Consider the following 20,530-nt stretch of genomic DNA (forward strand, 5'->3'; position numbering starts at 1 on the left):
GCAGTTTACCACAGTGGCTTGTTTGAGTGGATCTCTGTGATTTACTGACCCAGGGTCAACAAGGGAAGTCTTTACTTGCACAATCTGATGATTCAGTGTAAAAGCCCACACAAATAGGAATGCACATTAAATATAAAAACTGGATTCATGTTTAGCTTTCTTACAGTGCACCTCCAAATTATTTCATTCAGATAAACAAGTCAAAGTTTTAAGGGTAGAAGAACAGAAGTTGCTTATTTCAATCATAGCTTGAGACAATAGGAAAAAGCTATTAGCAGTTTTACATGCTGAATTTCAAAGAAGCAGCAGCTGGTGAACTCCCTCAGGTATGAGCTGTGCACATGTAAGGTTATATATATCAAATGCCAGTCTTGTCCAAAGGAAGGTATGTACCGAGGAACTTAAAGCCAAGGAGAGTTAGTTCTCAGCTTCTCAAGAACAACCAGAACATGTTTACTTAAAAAAAAAAAAAGGGTTTCTACAGCAATTGCTGAAGATGACAAGTGGTAGGAGTAGCTAAAACTTCAGGAAAAAAAGCCCAAAGCACTGCGGAAACGTTTATTCATTTCTGAGATCAAGAAATAGCCAACTGAATTCAGAGCCCCTGTAATTTTCTATAAATAAGAGAATGATTTGAAGGCCTAGCTTCATTTTTTTAGCTTTGCCAAATAACACAAGGACACAGGTTTTACTACATTCATATTTAGCTTGAATCCAGATTTGCTAATAGTATACACTATCCTTGTTTTTGTAATGATGTATGTAATACACAAAAGAGAATGATTATCATCTAGAAAATGCTGCTCCAATTACAATTGCATTGTTGTACTTTTAAGTCCCACTACAAATCATGTAAAATAAAGACAAAAACATTAAGGAACGATGGGCTTAGAAGTGGTGCAAACCAATCTTTAGTGGCCTTTGGTCAATCACTCTTTTGAAAACCAGCATGAAGTTTCATGATAGGCCAGAAATACCCGACCTTCCAGCCTGAAGGAGGCTGTGTTGCTTTGGGCCTGCCTTTCTTCAGTTTCTCCTAGCACAGAAGCAACTGTGGCATAACTTCAGCAACTGCCTAAGGCTGTGTGAATTACAGCAGCCCTTTCCATGTCAGACATGGGATTTCCCAGACAGGTTGCAGGTCAAGCAACTTGCAGACCAGCTTGGACCGTGAATGTGTCACTTGTTTCCTGAACGGGATTCTCTCTGGTAGAACATCCTACCAAAGCACTTCCTGCTGCTTTGTCTTGCTCTGACCTCCCATCTGATGTGAACTAGTTCTGCACAGCATGTGAACATCTTGAGCTTGAACTACAAAGAAAGGAATGTTGTTTTGTGGTGGTCTATTACCAATGCTGTGGTAAAGCAGAAAAAACACTCGTGTTTTTCTGTAAAGGATGTGATAATGCTGTATTATGTGGAGGCCACCTTGTGGCACTATGGAAGTCGCATCCAGTTTGAAAAAAATAACAGAGCATTTGGAGTGCATACCAAGAAATAAGGATTTTAAATTGCTTGTATTTTTGGAAACTAAATGTCATAGTGATGTATCATCCCAGCCTTATGTAAGTGATTACAGGTGGTGTCCAGACAGGCAACAACACAGGAATCTGAGGACGTGTATAGCACCATTCTCTGTAGTACTGCTTCTTACATAGTCAGCTTAATGGATGCTGTAGTTCTTAAACACACTGCTTGGAAGGTTTATGCAAAATTGCTGCTTAATAAAGCTGTAGGGAAAAATTTTATAGCAAACCAAAGCAGATGAGGACTGCAGTCAAAGTACTGGAAAACCACCTTCCAGGTTGTTGTCACATTACACCCATATTTGTTCTGTCTGTGAGAGTGGATCTGGAAATTTTTATAGCAGGAAAACTATGCTCCTTTTCCTTGCATTTAAACTAATAATTAAGTTTCCTTCGCCAAAGAATGAAATTTGAGTTCAGTAAAGATCAGTTCGGTCAATTGCAACTAGAAAAAAATGGCCATCATCTGGCAATCTCAATATCAGAACTTGCCAACTTTTATTAAGTATTGAAGTAATATCCTGATTCTGTTTTGGGACATATATTACCAGGAGGATGGAAACAATTCATTCCTGAAAAAAAAATCCTAAAATTGGAGGTAGAAAATGTAGGAAAAGTAAGCCTGAAAGAGAAATATCAAGTAGGATCAGTGTTGGGAATGGAAGGTGGGACAATGCTAGATCATTCATTTAGTGCCTGCCCACCCAGTAATGTCTTTAAGGGAAAGGCAAAGAGGTCTCTTCACTAAGTTGGACAGTGTGGGAATTGATAATGTAGAGTGACAGGGTACAAGAAACCTTTCCATGATTTAGCTTTTGTTGGATGCTCTTCAGCAAGCAGCAAAACCTCAGGGAAGGCATCAGAATATTAACAACTTCAACGGAGTTTTCTAGTCAGCTTGAGGTGAAAGCAAACAATGAGCTAGAGTAGATGACCTTTGAAAGTCCCTTCTGGGCCAAACTGTTTGTAGTTCTGCAGTAGATGAAGATTAGCTCTCAGACAGAATTGTTCAATTGTAGGTTCTCACTCCGCACTGCGGGGATGCGTTGGAGATGCAGAGATTATTTCAACAGCTGAGTTTACAGGGGATTAGGAAATGTCTGTCCCCACATGCAACAGTCTGTCAGCTATGCAGAGCACTGATTGGCAATCTTTTTGAAGCTGATTCGTATTCTGGAGCAAGTCAAGATGTGGCCTGTGCACCTTTCTGCCCCAAATCAGAAGTAGGACCCTCTCAGAGCGTTTTGTATTCAGGACAACACAAACACTTACTAATACGGGGCTGCAAATTTGACTTGTTCTGTCCATGTTCTCATTTTAAAGTAGTTAAACATTTTTAGTGTGACACTGTATATTGCCACTAGATGGCACCATGATTGCATACTACAATAAATTAAAAACGCACAAACATTATGCTGAAGGAAATACGCTGCACTATTTTTGTTGATGCTGTGTTTAATCATAGTAAAGCTCCTTGGGAAGACAAGAGCTCAGTCGATGAGTTAACTGGCTGTGTCCTTTCACAGTATCTTTATGCTGAATACTTCCATCTATCATCAGTGTGTGTATTCTCATAGGTCTTCTTGCTTGGGTAGGCATTTTGATTTCTTCTCACCTCTATCTAAGGATATAGGCGTGAGGGGTATGGCTTAGTAGTGGAGAGGTATGGTTGGACTTCATGATCTCAAAGGTCTTTTCCAACCAAGCGATTCTATGAGTATTCTTATGCACATCTAATTCTTATTTATTCTTCGTATCAGCCAGGTCTGTGTCTTTGCTTCCACTGAACATTTGTTCATCTGGTGCACTGGATGTTACCCGAATACCTGGACTGGGGGACTGATTCAGAGACTACAGTAAGATGGCTAAAGCTGCTCCCTGCTTGTCTGCTGAAAATCAACACCTCCGCATATCGCTGCCTGAATCACACACAAAACAGATTGTGGGCAGTTGTTGCTTGGAGTCCAGTGTATTTAAAGTAAATCAGCATCAACGACAGGATTTTGTCCCTTTTCAAAAGCAAACTATTTAAATGCTAGCCAAAATTCTATTAACTTTATAGAAAGAGAGGTTTTCAGAGCAATTGCACTAAGGTGTTCTGATGGTGAATTAAAGTTAATGACAACACTAATGGTGAACTATTAAGAAAAAAAATTATATAGCAAGTTTTGCTAGTGCTCAGACTGTGAAAAGGATTCAGCACAAAAATAAGTTCTGCTACATTTTTGTAAGCTCTTTTTACCCTCAGGGGAGAAAAGAAGTCTGTTACTACTTAAGATTATCTACTAGTATCCCAGACTACACAATTCTGTAAACAGCTATGATGTTCATGATTTTGATGCTGCATTTGGAGAGCTCAGGGGGATTTATTAGTTCTCCTCTGCTTCTTCAGTTTGTACATGAAACTCAAAGTGACAAGAATCTGGAGATGAGGATTTCCGTGTTATTAGTGTGATGACATTACATTAGTCTAGACCTCCTCTTTAGTCAACCCATTAGGGACTGTCAGCTCTCATCCATCTGGCTGACAGTTCTGTAGCATTAGTGACAGCTGGTTGAAGTAACTCAGACAAAACCAAGAATTTGCTTGTGAGCAGGGTAGAACTTTTCAGAGAGTTGCCAGTTTCTACATAGCTCTTACTCAGGGATTGAATCCATTAATGAAGACACAGCTAAAAAACACGGAGGTCACCCTTGATTCCACTTTCAGGAGGTTTATGGAATCATTCAGTTATTTCAATGAACTGAAACTGCTGGTTGGAGGTTTTCTCTGTCTTTTCTGAACAGGGATTCACGTGACAGGAAGCTGCAGACACAACGTTGATGATAGTGAAATTCCTTCCAGAAAAAAAACAAGTTGCATCTCCCAGATGATGTATGTGAGGGGCTGAACCGTGACATTTTTTGTCTCAAAGATTGCTAGCGACTGTTGATTGAAACACAGAAGACTGCAAACTGCCAAACCACAATGAAACACCCTGCAGAAGTGCTGTTGAGCCATGCGACAGCCGCGTGAATAACCAACTGGAAGCACATGTACAGGTGTATGGAAATGTGCAGTATGTACCATTACCATGACTACCCAATAAGTTATAGAAGGAACTGTCAGGCAAGTCCCAGTGTGATCACCCATCACTGAGACATCATGAGACTTGGACACTCAGGACGCTGCAGACCCATGGTGGTAACTACTCTTGCAATTGTATCCTGGATGCTTGCTTGATCTCCACCTTTATTCAACTCTATTTTATCACTATCACCATTATCTTTGTGCCTTTGATAATAAAGCAGACTTTTGATATATGGCATTTGACCTTATTTGTGTCTTATCTCATTCTGGGGAATCACAGAAAACTTCCCTACAGTGGATGGGGCAATGTACTAAGAAAATGACTAGCTGGTTATATTTTGATAAATTTATGCCTGGACATTTTTATTTCTTTATTTCCATTTGTACTACTCTTGGTTGCTGGGCGGGGGGTTGTTCTTTTTACCTAGAAAGGAAACACCCACAGCATGATATCAACAGTCACCAATAGCATTGTGCAGTCCACTCAAATGAGATGCTGTTATAGCTAATCTTAATGGAAAAGGATATCCTTGAAGATATTTTAAATATCCTTGAGGATATTTTAAAAATAGGAGCATTTTTACACCAACTGCATATGAAAACTAGTAACATGACCTGTTACTATGGAGATGATATTTTTCTGTGGTGTTACACTGGAAAGTGTTGTTTCTCTGGCTTTAACAAAATCCTACTATTTAGTGATTCTATGGCAAAGTACCTGTTTCATTAACAAAAACTGAAAAAAGTGATGCTCAAAGTTATTCAATTCAGAGAAGCTCCTTTCTAACACTCTTCAGTTCTAGCATACTCAGTTTCCCACCCCCAAAACCGCTAGAGTTTCTTGCTTCTTTGAATTTATGTGACAGAAGAACCTCATTAATCCTATGGTTGTCTCTAAAGTAGAAACATCTCAAAACACTGCCAGAAAAATAATTCACATTATCTCACTCATATGGGGTGATGTACACTTTCAAAATCATGCCTAGGATAACAGTTTCTATAGACTATCAGCTGATAACCAGGTTCATCATCTCTGAATATAATCATGCTTAATAATTGAACACACTAAAAGCATTATTCAGTAATTAAATGACGTAACTAACAGAAGTAAAAAAAAGGCAGGTGTGGCCACAAGGTGACAGCGAGCATGTATGACATAACAAGGCACGCTGCATAAAGTAAAGATGGGGATAGGGACAGTATTCCAGCTCTCTTGGCATCTCCTATATATCTGCACCTAATAAGTAACAGCTTTTCATACTAGTTATTGTTCTAGTTATCATCAGAACCAAACAGCAGTGATCTAAATGACTGCTTAAAAAAGACACTTTAGGCCTTGGTTTAATGACCAATTTTAATATTGTGTAAGCTTTTATCCTTTTTCCTAGGAAAAAAACTTGATTATTTTTCTTTGCATAGTAACTATAAAGGTTTAAGTTAAAACTCAAGTATCTTAATTCTAAATAGATACCACCTTTACCAAAGAAGATCCATTTACTTTTTACACATTTATTTACATTCTTCGGGTTCACACTTGTGTCCTTCCACATCTTAAGCAGCAAATTATCTTGTCCTGTGCTTTTACTCACAAAGTGAAAAACAGTGGACCCTCCCTTGCCCTTTCAACACACGCTCCATTCCTCATCTTGGAATAAGTGTGGTTGTGTGAGAATTAATTGGTAAGTTTTGCTGCAGCCGGTTAGTATGTTTAATCATCTTGTCATATAAATCTGTCTTGTATCAAGAGATAATTGGAGACAATCTCCAGGCATGGATAAATAATCTGAAAGAATAAACAATCTCTTCGAGTTGGAAGAATTTATTTATATGCTTAGTGAGATGTAGTTGTCTTAGGCCAACAGGTAACCTGAAGGGATTCTCCAGACGTTGTTGGATAACCTAAAAAAATAAACGCTCTTTGAGAACTTACACGGGTCTTCGTCTAAAAGTATTATATATTTCTACTGCTTTTGCAAGACAGGGTACCTTACTTAGAAGGGCACCTGATTCAGCGCAGAATTGTAAAATAAAAATATTATTGCCTTTCTGCTTTGCTTTGTCCTTCTTAACGTTTTCCCAGTGAATACGTGTTTCTCACGGGTGCAAGAGCCGTGCCAGGGGCCAACTTCCCCACGTGGCGAGTTCTCCGTCCCACAGCGCCAGATGCTTTTAGCACCCAGGAGCACCAGAAGCGACAAGGCGAAAGACGCAAAGCGCATGCGTACGGCATCCAAACACACCCCCAGCCCCACCACCCCGCGCGCCTGGTGCGCATGCGCAGGGCCCTTCGCCGCGGCTCCTTGCGCTCGGCGCACGCGCAGAGGCGGCCGCCCCGCCCCGGGAAGGTGGGGGTGTCGCCATGGCGGCTCGCGGCGGGGCCCTGGTCCTGGTGCTGCTCTGCCTTTTGGCCTCGCTGCTGCCCGATGTTGCCTGTGGCTCGGAAGCAGTCGGGACAGCGGAGTCGCCGGGCGGCGCGGGACCGGGGGAGCGGTTTAAGATCGAAGGCCGGGCCGTGGTGCCCGGGGTGAAGCCGCAGGAGTGGATCGCGGGGGCCCGGGTGCTGGTGGACGGGGAGGAGCACGTCGGCTTCCTCAAGTGAGCGGGGGGCGGCCCTGGCCGCTGAGCCTCTGAAAGCTGGGGGGTGACTGTTCACAAAGGCTTGTAGTAATAGGACGAGGGGGAATGGTTATAAACGGAAGAATGGCTGATTTAGGCTAGACATAGGAAGAATTTCTTCACCCTGAAGGTGGTGAGGCACTGGAACAGGTTGCTCAGGGAAGTTGTCGCTGCCCCATCCCTGGAGGTGTTCAAGGCCAGGTTGGATGGGGCCTTGGGCAGCCTGAGCTAGTGGGACGTGTCCCTGCCCATCCCACGGGGGTTTGGAACTGGATGATCTTTTAAGATCCCCTTCTAACCCAGACTGTTCTATGATTCTATGACAAGCGATTCGCATCCGGCCTGCTGGCTTCTCACCTTGTCAGGCATGGCAAGCGCCAGGCCTACAGCGGAAACCTGCAGTGCTTTGGGTGCTGTCCTTAGCCTCCTGCCGACATAACTGTGTCAGTGACAAAAAGCTGTTGGGTTTTTAGTGATCAAAAATTGGAACTGAGTTTTAATTTTAAAAAAACAAACACATTTGCATTAAGTTTTGGAGCACAATGTTCTTGGCTTTTGTGAGTGCAAATGCTACCACTTCTTTTCTAAGATGCTCTCCTTCAGTAAGAATTTACTTATTCTGGAGAAAAGTTTGCAGGAAAAAGTTCCAGTTGTGTTACCTGTTACAGTTGTGGTCATCTGTTACAGTGCCTGGGAAAAACTTTTTCATTGTACCAGTGAAAGCCATTTCAAGAGATCTGGCATTATCCCTTCGTACAAGATAGTGCAAACGTGGAAGCTGTAAAGCATTGTTTTAGCTGGTTCAGTCTCAAGCAGTAGTGAGTATATTCAGACTAGAAAAGGACCTAGAAATATTAAGACGTAGCAAATGTTCTCACCATTGAGAATTGCACTAATCTCATAGTTTCAAGAGTAGAAGGCAATTCTGAAATCCTTTTTATAATTTTTAGTGCAGTGTAGTACATTGCTTTTATAATTACACATTTAAATGAGAAAGTTTATATGGAATTAAGATACATAATCTCATAAATACCAATAATTTTTAATTATTCCCTTTTCACTAAAAGTTAAACAGTACTTTGACTCTGGGAACTGTTAATAGGTTAACATGAGATTTTACACTGCAAAACCAGCAGAAACTTGTTAGTGTAGCACCTGGTAAGCCAGTACCACCAAGTAGTGGGATCTCAATGTGGGATGTAGGAGCTAATTTAATAGATACTATGGAGTTGTTAAGTTTCTAAATGCTGGCTAGGAACTCAAGTTTTCTGAGATAGGAGGAAATGGTCTTAGCTATTTAGGACAGCATAATCTAGATATCAAGCTCTTTTGATTACATTTATCAGATTGATATAATTTAAAGTCAGACAAGTAATACTATATGTTATTAATTTTAATAAGCTTGTTTGTAGATGTTATGCTACCATAAGCAGGGTACATCTTAGCAAAAATGCTTTAATGTTAGTTGGAATTTTTTCTGTCATTTTTAGTGAGCACAGTACTGGATGGCAGTACACTTTCACACAGGAACAGCATTAGAAGAACAGTTTTCTTAAATAACATTGGTATTTCAAGTTCAGTAGAAAGATCCTTCACTCTCAGTGGCAGATGTAAATGTTTTTGGTATATCACAAGATATATTTGTCACCATCTCTTAGGCACGCTTTGATTATATGTTATGTGGATATCACATCACATAGCAAAGTTGCTATTTGATTATTCCAAGAGTAATTCTCTAGTACAAGCATTTGTATAAATCTGGTCTCCCCACTGCAATAAAAAATAACTTCTTTCTTCTAAAAAGGCAGTATACAAAGTGAGAATTAGCTTTGCTTACTTGTCATATAAAGAAAACTTTTTAAAAAAACCCTGTAGTTGAATTTTATCAAAACAATACTGCAAAGAATGAAAAATTAAAAGGAAATTCCTAGGGAAACATCTCTAAAGCACTTGCAATGTAGGATAGTGTAAGCATTCTAAGGGTTTCAGATCATCACATAAAGTATTAGTGAAACCCACCTACACGGTACTGTTTCAGTTCTTCTGTCTTCATGGTGGAAAGGTCCTTAAGTGTAAGTATGTATTTGAAAGAGAGAACTTGTGTGAAGGATGTAAGGACAAAATTCTTTTTGAGGGTTCACTTTTAAGAGAGTTCAATTATTTGTTTTCGTGATGCAAGTTTGTAATGATCAGGGATTTATTACTTTTTTTTTTGACCCTTTAAATAACTTTTTTTTGTTTTAACTTTAGAGTCTTATTTTTAGAAGTGTTACCTTTTATATTAGTTTTAAAAGGATAGAGAACACTATGTTTTTCTTCCTAGAAATGTCTGGATGCCTGTTTGAGGCAAACTACAAACTTCTGTACGTTAATTTAATGGCAACTGGTGCTGAAGCTCTCAAGTATTCTCTGAGTAATATTTTCAGTAAATATTGAAGTTTCATCTTTTAAAATAAAAACAGTCTGTCTAAAAATCCCTTCTCTTTATAAGTTCAGAACTCTTAGTTTCCTTATTATTGTGACATAGCTTTCCAGCATGGGCTAGTACTGAAGGGAGCAATTAAAAGTAAGAACCTCTGTTTTGCTATAAAGGCACCAACTGCAATTTTTGTGCTTTGCAAGTCATCTATAATATGTACCCATATGACAGTGGAAGTCAATTTTTGTGGTTTTTTGCTTCCAGCAGAAACACTGAAGCAAAGTAAACTTCATTGTGTGTGTTTTGAGAGGAAGAAGGAAGGTGTAAGTCAATTCTGCCATTATTTGAATACATGGAATCTAACCATTTCAAATCTTACTTGGGCAATTAAATTATTCCTTCATCCAGACAATAGCTTGGAGGGTATGAGAAAATCTTTCTGCTGCTGCTGTGGCACACGCTTATGACTGTAAGGGGCTTGGTGTTACGAGCGCTGAGTGATTAAGTTTTCCTTTTGGTCATCGGTGTTATATGAAGATTTATAATAAAAAATGATACTACTAACAGTTTCTTCTTTAAAAAAGAATAAAACTCCCTCTCTTGTGTACTGGAGAGTATTGAAATGTAGTGGAACTTATTGTTTTTTCAGGACAGATGGAAGTTTTGTGGTTCATGATGTACCATCAGGATCTTATGTAGTGGAAGTTATATCCCCTGCTCATAAATTTGAGCCCGTGCGAGTTGACATAACTTCAAAAGGCAAAATGAGGTGAGCTTTCCCTGATTTGCTCTGTATTAATCTATTAAGTATGCCTGACCGCACAGTATGAGTAGTAATGTAGGCAGTACTGTAGATCTGATGCTCCATTTCAGACCTTATGTTTTGGCTTCTTTTAACATAGCTTTTAGGAGCACATTTCTTAAAATCTAAAGTCTGGTTTCTTTCTTCCTTTCATATTTATGGCCTTAAATAAGAAAGAGATGGAGAAAGAGAGTCCTTATATTTGTTTACTTTTGTTATTTTCTTATGCAGCTATTCTGAAATAAAATCTAGACATAAATCAGTTAACTGCTTTAACTTTTGCCAATACTTTTTTTCTTCTTCCCTTTTTCCTTTCTTTTTTAGTATATGTTCTGTCAAGACTTGGCACAATGAAATTCTCATTCATTCTAATTCTAAATTCTAAAATATTTCTCTTACACCTCTGTAAGGTACTCCTTACAGTTACTGGCGAATGCTGGTAGTTGCCAGTCTACAGTATTTCTGTAGCATCATTAACTTTTTTTAACGCTCCAGCCAGATAAGTTATCCTTAACACCTGTAACTGTACATCTATAACTGCACGCTATTCAGTAAGTAGTACAGAAAAGTCATTATCCTATCTAATAAGATGATTTTCATTTAAATGAACAAGTTTGTGGTTCATTTTTCTTTGTACAGGCACACGTCTAATATCTTAACTTCAAGTTTGGCTTTCACTGTAATTTATAAAAAATGCTGTTACATTTTAGGAATACAAATATCAGTATAAACACTCCAGCAGTGTTTTTAGGAGACATTAAAAATTGAAATCTCAAACTGAAAACAGTGCATACAGTCTGTTTATAATAATAATTGCACAATTTGTGTTTGGATTTTTTCCAAATTTTCTTATATATTTATACTTTGTTAGGCAGTATCTCAGTGGCAACAATTAATATTTCATAAATATTCAAGGAACTCTGTGACATAGACACAGTGTTGTGTATAACCTCTTTCTTAGCACTGGTTTGGTATCTGAGGACTAGAGGTAATAAATTTGATGTTAAGTAAATTGCTAGGATATGTCTGCAGAGTAAAGTACCAGGAGGCTCAACACATATCCCAGTCAAACAAGTGGAAGCTAATAGGGAATACAGTTGAGAGATGCATGAAAAAATGTGATACACAAGGAAAATGTCAACTGGGCTTTTCTAAGGGAAGTTCTGCCTTAAAAAAACCCTGGAATTCTTAGAAAGAGAAAACGGGATGTGGATAATGAATATGTTTGGCAAAATCTATTTGGAAATCTCAAAAGCTTTTAAAGAATATATGTATTATAATGTCGGAGGGAAATACATTTTGTGGATTAATATTTGGTGAAAAATTCAGAAGGAATAAATGATTTCTCTTGCCATCGGCAGAATCATCCTTAGAGTTGCATGAGGTGGGTAAATATTAACAAATTATGGAAAATAGGTGAAGAGTGACAAAGTTAGATGATAGTATCAAATAACTATCTAAATACTAGCCCCAAGTGAAGAATACTAGTGAAGAACCGTGGAAAGGCATTAGAAAGTAATAGAGACCGAGATCTAGTGTTGATAAATGCCAAGTAATGCAATTACAAGATAGTATTAACTTCATATATAAATAATTGTTGCCCTGAGCAGACTGTTTAAGCAACACTACACTGTTCAAAGCTGTGTGTTCCCTTTAAACATTATAGCTTTTCTTTCTCATTACCAAGGTAAGAAAAAATGTTGTGCAGAACTCACATCTGGTCAAATAGTTATGTTCCTCATCTGCAGGCCTGTTTTCCATATCAAGTTTTTTTGCCTGCTTAATCTAATAGCTAGCCTGGAAAAAAGGTGAAGTATCATTTGATTCCATAAAGTATGGTGCTGAGAGAAATATACTTCTGAAGAGTGAAGTCTAACTGACACTGCCTCTCAGATAGTTTTGTTTGTAATCTATGAATAAAACTTTGTTTGGAGTTTTAAATAATCGTGTTTGTTTAAGATTGTATTTATATTTTTATTTACATTTTGCCCCTTAGAGCAAGATATGTGAATTACATCAAAACATCTGAAGTTGTCAGGCTCCCATACCCACTCCAGATGAAGTCTTCTGGACCTCCTTCATACTTCATAAAGAGAGAATCTTGGGGATGGACGGATTTCCTCATGAACCCTATGGTATGCACAAGCCACACATAGAAGTTAGAAGTGTGCTAAAGATCCAAATAGAGCTGTTCTTCAGAGTACAGAGAATAAAATAATAGAGAAAAGATATGTACATGTTGCTCTTCTGAGATGATTGTTTTACTTCTTCAGTTTTTACAAGTGAAAGATTTTCTGTGACCTTTCCTCCTCTGTGTACTCACTCTGTTACAAGTACATGTCTGTTGAAAATAGCCCATAGTTTGATTCCTTTGACAACACGATCTTCTAGTGATGTGGAGATCAACATGTTGCAGGATTGTAATTATAACATTGAAGGAGATAACATACATTTACTTCAGTGGTCCAACTTTAAGATCTGTTATATAAAAGATAATCTTCCGTTATAAAGTTTCTTTCCTGACAAGTGGATTACTGTTTCTGACTCAGAATGCAGTAGTTCTAGAATTTGACTGTTTAGCTAGAAAGCTTTATGTCAGTGTGTCTAAAAACATCTGGAGCAACAAATAAGCTAAATTTAAAATATTTGCTGTTTTCTGTGTAGGTGATGATGATGGTTCTTCCGTTATTAATATTTGTGCTTTTGCCTAAAGTTGTCAACACCAGTGATCCTGATATGAGACGGGTAAGTACGTTCAGTTGATGCAGACACAGAGAACAAAGATAATGTGATTTTAAGGTACAGTAAAGTAATAAAAATAAAATTAGACTTTTAAAGAAATCTTAATGAGCATTATTTATTCAGTTAATACAGCGTTACTGTTCTAACAATGAATTCTAAGTCTTGAATTTGCTCTTAAACAAAACAACAGAGTCAAATTGTTTAGCACATCTTTGAAAATATCACAGTATGAGTGGTGTTTTCCAGAATTTCTTTAGAGCAGTAAATATAATTTTTCATATGCTATTTTTTTCTATAAATTGCCACTGTGTTTCTACACTGTGTTTAAATATAGTATTTCAATTTAAAGATAATTTAATAAATTTCAAGTGTACTAAGAAGAGTATGATGTGGATTTCTCTTATCCATCAACCTAAACCACATAGTTTGCAAGACTTAAATCCAGATGTCGCAGTAGTGTATTTGATATTCAGTCATGATGTAGTCATTAAATTATCTGATTTATTGTCCTTCCATCATGCGAAATGGCGAATAGCAGAAGGCTAGGACAAAATGGAGATTCAAGGTGTTTGCTATATCTTTTCTTATTTTTAGAAGTATTTCTTGTCTGTCTTGGGTGGCTGCTTTTTGAGGGTTTGGTTAATTTAAGTTCCTTTTCCTCTAAGTGACCACTGTCTTCAGTAGTATTTTATAGGCATCTGAGGGTTGCTTTTTTTGAAAAAAAAAAAATAGTAATAGCTACAAAAAGCACATCAGAGCTACATACTGCTCTTTTGCCTTTAATTTTGATTAAAATCAGCACATGAAGATATATGGTAGATATGTGTGGCATGTTCTTCAAGCCAAAGTTTTTTTTTTAGGATTTTTTTTTAAAAAATTGCTTATTCCTTGCTTTTTTCACTGATCTGACAGTGCTTACAGACAGGCTATTCTGATAGTGAACTGTCATAACTTCTGATGGTTGCTAACTGACAGGTATGATTTGTTAAGGATAAAGTTGAAGGAATCTTGCTTGTAATTTAAATTATCTTTGAAGAATAGGAGAAGGTAGTTTTTAAGGACTCAATTGTAATAACATTCTCTAGATGACCATATATTAAATTCTTAAGGTTGTATCCAACTTCAGTTGGCTTGTGGAGGGTATGGAGCTTGTATTACATTTTTCAAGTTAGCTTATTTTTTTCTTATGGAGTCAGCACAGTACTAGTTTATGTAGAAAGTTAATAATTTAGTAACTGATTGTCATAGAGGCATTAAATATAGATGTAGTATAAATACAAGATTAAAAAAGGCTGTTGTAACAGCTTTTGCTTTGTTTGTACCCTGAAAACAGTTAAAGCTATATTATTCTGAATGATAACTGGAAGAGCACAGTGACAATCCCACATTAAATTGGCAATTACTATAAGCATTATCACCTTGTGCATGTGCAGTTCAGCTGTTCTATGCATTAAAAGTACTTCAGGGTTTGTTTGGTTTGTTTAAACTGTACTAATTAGTCTCATAGATCCGATATGCTGAACTCTAAAGTTACATTAAGCTTACATGGATATATGTTTTCATATTAAAACCCTTCCTTTCATGGAACAAAGAAAACTTAGCTGCTGTACTCTTAATAGCTTGATGTTATGAAGTAAGGCAATAAAAATATCTAACCCCCCTTCAAACAGCTTCAGAAATGTTTTAGATTTAGTATAATATTAATTTGAAAACACAAAAGTATGTGAAATATGAGAACACAGATCTGAAAATCTAAAAAAAGTTTAAATTTTAAAATGGAGGAAAGTAATGGCATTATTTTCTTTTAGATTTTTTTTTTTTTTTCAATCAAGTGGTTGCCCTGTAAGACTGCTTAAGACATGGTTACCTTTTTCCGTACACCAGTGCTTTTAGTTTTGGGGTTTTATGTTTCTGTGTGTAGCTGGGCATTTGGCTGTGGTTGCATAAAAATACGTAGTAATGTGTACCCTGGAGGTCTAGAAATTTTAAAACAATATTTGGGAAAATTTGACGTCGTCATGATATGATCTTTCAATCGATTCCTTAAAACCAGCCTGAATTGTTACAAGCTATTAATATTATCTAATCTTTCCATGCAGGAAATGGAGCAATCAATGAACATGCTGAATTCTAACCATGAGCTGCCGGATGTCTCTGAATTCATGACAAGACTTTTCTCTTCAAAATCTTCCAGCAAGTCTGGTAGTAGCAGCAGTAAAGCAGGCAAGAATAGTTCTGGAAAAAGGAGGTAGTTAAGTCTTCCTCCTAAACCTGAGTTTGCACAACTATTTGTTACGTGGTATCATATTTATTTGTCTTGAAAGATCAAAAAGCCACTACTGTAATCTTTAAGTGAGGCACAAAATACAGTATCCTACAACTGTGCTGTGTAGCTTTTTTTAGTCTATATAAGCTGTTTTGTACTTGACAGTAAGCAACAGAGGACATGGCTTCAATACTATATCTGTATAAAGTTGTTAATAATACTGAATTAACTGTATTCTGTAGAGAATTACTATAAATTGTAAGATGTACTAAACATAAAGGAGGAAATTCAGACCATTAAAAGAATTGTAAGGATCCTAATAAAACTTTGGAAGGAGCATATGAAATATCAACACTTCTGTTTCTCTTAGGACAGATGTTCAAGGCAATTTCTTTGTGCATCAGGTTCAGATGCAGTATACTGTTCCCCTGCTTTTCTGAACAGGAAACTCTCCCCCACCCCTAGAAACCTGTTATCTGAACAGTCCAAGCCCAAAATCTTGCTACTTAAAGATACTCCCTCAATCGTGTATGTTGTTATTCTCCTTTTCAGACCTGGTAAGCGTGATCAAGTGATTTGTACAAGTGTATTGGTCTGCTGCTGAATTAATGCTAGTTACGATGGTACCAACTTTGGGTGTTTTGTTGGTGTGATGTTGTTTTATTAAATTTACTTATTTATTTTTAAAAATTAATTTAGAGCTAGAATCTGTTTGTCAAGTGGTTCTAATCAGACCTAAAGTTGTAATGTGGTCATGGGCTATCATAAATGCCACTAGGCAAAGCTTATTTGATAGCTTTCCTATTGCGGTTAACTAGTATAACGCAAAGTTGTCTTCCTGCAGAAGGTAAGTGTTTGCTGTATTTCTTTGTCCTTATTTACAGATATTTTGTAATCTTTCTTCTTGTGTTAGATCTGTCTCCGTTTCCATCCAAAAATAGCTGCCTTTTAGTGAAGCAGCTGATACCTCAGAACAGAAATCAAAGATGTGCAGAATTTACTTGGACTGGGTAATCCTGCCTTCTGCCTACATGTTATGGTATTCCTCAGGCTTTGCAGTTCATTGGCTTCACAAGAGAAACTGGTTCATCTTTTTGCTGTATTTTTGTTACGTTTTGGGGAGTTAAATCAGTTCACAGAAAGATCAAAGAAATACCAGAGCCAGAAGAAAGCAAGTACCAGAGGCATGCAATCAGAAGCAGGAACTCTTTTCTCTGTCTGTCACTGGGCATGAGTAATACATCAGCTCACTGCATCTTAAGGATTTGTAGCCCAAGAGCTCACTTAGCTGCGTCCTGAATGAGTGGACAACTCCAAGTTTGTAACAGGCTGTGTAGAAGGGAAAGGAGACGTATTTTACTGAAGTATGTTTCAACTAGTAGTTAAGATAGCCTGGAGAGTGTTCAGAACACTGAAGTAATTTTATCGATTGCTTCATCAAAGCACTTCCATTCTTAACATGTAAAGAAGAAATTCAGTGTAAAGTTATCTCCCTGTTTTAAACAAACTATTTATTGGTGCTCTGTATCTTTTTGATGAAATGGAATGATAATGGCTTTGTAAATGGGGTGTGTATTGCTTCACAGAGAAAGGCTGGCTTGTGGTTAAGATTAGATTTGTGTAGAGGACTTAAAACTCTAGAGTCAAATGCTTGGGCTCTGATGCAACTGTTGTGCTCTGCAAATAGTTCATGATTTATTTCAATTTCTTGTGTATGAAGTATGAGAAGCTTTTCTAACAAAACTAATTATAATGATAAATGTAATAATGAATACCAGCTACTCAAATAGTATGGCTATGAGCTCACTGAAGAAAATCCAGTAAATAATCTACTTAAAAGAACACCTTTGTTAAGCATTTATATGTAGTTCTTTGTACATATTTATTGAAGCAACACTTTTAAGTAACCACACATCAAGATTTCCAAAGGTAGCTAGGCAATTTAGTGAAAAGTGTATTAAATTACCAAGATCCATTTAAACATCTCCACTTGGGTGTTAATGGACCTTTAATTGCATAACGCTTGTGTGAGCAATAGCTCAAAGAGGGCACAGTTTGGTTTACAGTTTGATAAAAGGACTGGTTTTTTTCAGGCTAACAGTGATTGCAGTACCTTAATGTACTAAAAGGTTTTAACTTTCATTTTTAGGACATCTTGTCTGACCTTAATCTTTCTGCTATTGATAGTTGGTAAATAGTGAATTTGTGTCCCTATGATTTTTTGTTTCATTTGAAACTTATTTCTTTTAGGAAAATAACCACTATGAAATATAAATAAGAGTAAATCCTTAGTGGCAATGCCTGTTTTCGGTTCTGATGTATCAGAACGAAATGTGGATATATATGGCTATGTATTATGCTTATTTAATGAACTGAAGGAGAATAGAAATCTTTACGTGTACTGTTGATGGGCTAAGAAATACAGAAAGAATTTAAAATTTTGAACTTCAAATCAATGGAAAAACCCATTTACTGGAGAAAGTATATTGAAAGATGAAAAACGTACATATGCACTTTTTGCATGTTCTTGAGCAGGAAAAGCATGCGATGCACCTGTGGTGCACAGAGCATTGGGAAGATGCCTGTCTCCAAAGGCTAGTTACTAAACAGGTAACTGGCACAGGTCAGCTTGCCTGGGACTTCTGTGCTTGCTGCACTTTCCAAAACAGAGTGCATAGATGCTGTGTGTCAGGAGTTGCTTTCCTGTGCTAACTTTCCTACCATATCCAGAAATTACTGGGAGTGGAGGGACTGTTGTTATTTGATATATTTGAAAGTATATTGATGGCTTTTGCAGAAGCTTAGTAGTATGAATTGGCAGATTCCCATGTCTTGGTATGTTCTCTGGCAGTGTTTTATTTAGCAATATACCTGAAATTATAGATTATTGAAAGGAGAAAAATTTGGAGCAAGACTCCCCAAGGTACTGTAAGAACATGAAGAAAACTGAAGAAATTTTAAAGGTTGCTGCCATGACAGATTTGATCCAAATATTAAGATTTGGAAAAAAAAAACTTTGAAAAAAATCATAGATGAAAATTGTTTTTGTGCTGTTCTGTATCTATAGGCATTCTCTTCTAGGCAATTGTAACATTGGCAGTAGAGCTAGCATATACAGACAAATGATGATAATTATTGCTAGCAAGTGAACATGCCTGGCCACTTTGTGACTCATTTATGTCTGTCATTCATAACAGTAGTCACAGTTTTTAGGAGAGCAGAGAGAGTACAGTGCAGAGTACAAGGGAAGTGATTCTCCCCCTGTACTCAGCACTGGTGAGGCCACACCTGGAATACTGTGTTCAGTCTTGGGCCCCTCACTATGAGAAGGACGTTGAGGTCCTGGAGTGTGTCCAGAGAAGAGCGACAAAGCTGGTGAAGGGGCTGGAAAACGCCTTAAGAGGAGCGGCTGACGGAGGTGGGGTCGTTTAGCCTGGAGAAGAGGCGGCTGAGGGGACCTTATTGCTCTCTACAACTACCTGAAAGGAGGTTGCAGAGAATTGGGTGTTGGCCTCTTCTCCCAAGTGATAGGTGATAGGATAAGAGGAAATGGCATCAAGCTGTGCTGGGGGAAGTTAAATTGGACATTAGTGAAAATTTCTTAACAGAAAGGGTTATCAAGCACTGGAACAGGCTGCCCAGGCAGGTGGTTAAGTCACCATCCCTGTAAGTGTTTAAAAAGCAGGTGGATGAGGTGCTTGTGGACATGATTTAGTAGTAGACAGATACAGTTGGAATTGATGATCTCAAAGGTCTTTTCCACCCTAATGATTCTATGGTTCTATGACTTGTATATTTGCCTATTACCCATGTGAGTGAAGGAAGAGCAGTGATCACATGTCTCTTGTCAGCTAGGCAAGATCATTATACCATCCAAGAGATCAAGCTTATCAGTCATTTCCTTGGTTGCTACCTAAAAATCTAAGGCTCTTCCTTAATTGGTATAATCTAGCCACCAAGCAGCCCACCTTTCCACCGCTATTAGCGCAGGCTTCGCTCTCTGATAGTCTGCCAATGGACTGACTAAATACAAAACATGTTCTTGCACTTTTAAGTGCCAAAAAGCAAGCAGTATCAATTGTCAAAAAATAAAAATAAAAATCTTGCTGCTTTCATCATTTCAGTGTCTATAAGGACAGGACCTTATATTGTAATTACTATTTTGAACTTCATACAGTGTGTAAAATCTAATGATTCAGACCGTAAAATAATACAACATTCGTGGAACTTCTAGTCACAAAATTGTCTGTGGGGAGACTGTTGAGTTTTAATCTCTTTGCAGGTGAAGTTTGTGAAAGCTTCTTGAGGTCACAAGTAGATTGATTTTTTTTTTAATTATTATTTCTGTTATTTCAAAATCCATATAAGATTGTGAATCCTCTGATGTAATAAATAGTGATTCTTCAGGAAAACTTGTCTATTTTTGAAATTACAAGGCTATTCCTTCAATTTGTGCTGGCAGTCACCCTTGTATAATACTTTGTTTCTAATAAGTTTATGGAGATTTAATGACAATATAATTTTCTGTGCAAGTTCTTTTATTGATGATGCACAAAAACAGATTATAGTTGAGCTCATTTTTATTATGTATTTGGTTCTGCATGGCTGATAGAAATAAAAATTAATTAAAGGCTGTCATTCAGTCAAGGGCAAATGGTAGTGCACGTACAAGAAGAGGAAAATCTTTCGTGGCATTTTTTGTCCAACAGTGCATTTTGAACTGATTCTTTGAAGCTCAATACAAACATCAAGTAAAGTGAAACTAATTTCTAAAGAGAGCAAGATGAAAAAGTAAAAATGTTTTTAAATGAGTATTTTCTATTTGAAATATTACAATGTTCTTTTCAGAAGCTCTGGATTCTTTTAGGATCTGATACACACTTACTGTCTCGTATGCACAGCTGTAGCATTTTCTTTTGTGTTTCAGAATGGCAAATAAGAAACTCAAGTTCATAGTCTGGTGTGCAGGGCACTGGGCTGCAACTCACCACGCAAATGCAAGGAGAATCCAATAATATACTCAGAATAATACTTCCCATTCCTTGGGTAAGAACAGAATAAAACTTTGAACTAATTTTTGAGAATGAGG

The 20,530-nt window shown here is 37.4% G+C and overlaps 1 protein-coding gene across 1 annotated transcript; it reads left to right on the forward strand.

Annotated features, from left to right (window-relative positions):
- The first annotated feature begins 6,935 nt into the window (after positions 1-6,935).
- EMC7 (ER membrane protein complex subunit 7) lies at positions 6,936-19,853 on the forward strand. Its single transcript, XM_069858321.1, has 5 exons — positions 6,936-7,191; positions 10,281-10,400; positions 12,430-12,568; positions 13,098-13,178; positions 15,275-19,853. The coding sequence occupies exons 1-5, from the start codon at positions 6,956-6,958 to the stop codon at positions 15,425-15,427; spliced, it is 729 nt and encodes a 242-aa protein (XP_069714422.1). The 5' UTR covers positions 6,936-6,955; the 3' UTR covers positions 15,428-19,853.
- Positions 19,854-20,530: the final 677 nt, after the last annotated feature.

Source organism: Phaenicophaeus curvirostris, chromosome 5, assembly GCF_032191515.1.
Source record: "Phaenicophaeus curvirostris isolate KB17595 chromosome 5, BPBGC_Pcur_1.0, whole genome shotgun sequence".
NCBI classification, from domain to species: domain Eukaryota; kingdom Metazoa; phylum Chordata; class Aves; order Cuculiformes; family Cuculidae; genus Phaenicophaeus; species Phaenicophaeus curvirostris.

Coding starts and splice junctions, on each gene's coding strand:
- EMC7 (XM_069858321.1), top strand. CDS start 6,956: ATGGCGGCTCGCGGCGGGGCCCTGGTCCTGGTGCTGCTCTGCCTTTTG. Junction 7,192..10,280: donor GAGCACGTCGGCTTCCTCAA/GTGAGCGGGGGG, acceptor TTGTTTTTTCAG/GACAGATGGAAGTTTTGTGG. Junction 13,179..15,274: donor GTGATCCTGATATGAGACGG/GTAAGTACGTTC, acceptor CTTTCCATGCAG/GAAATGGAGCAATCAATGAA.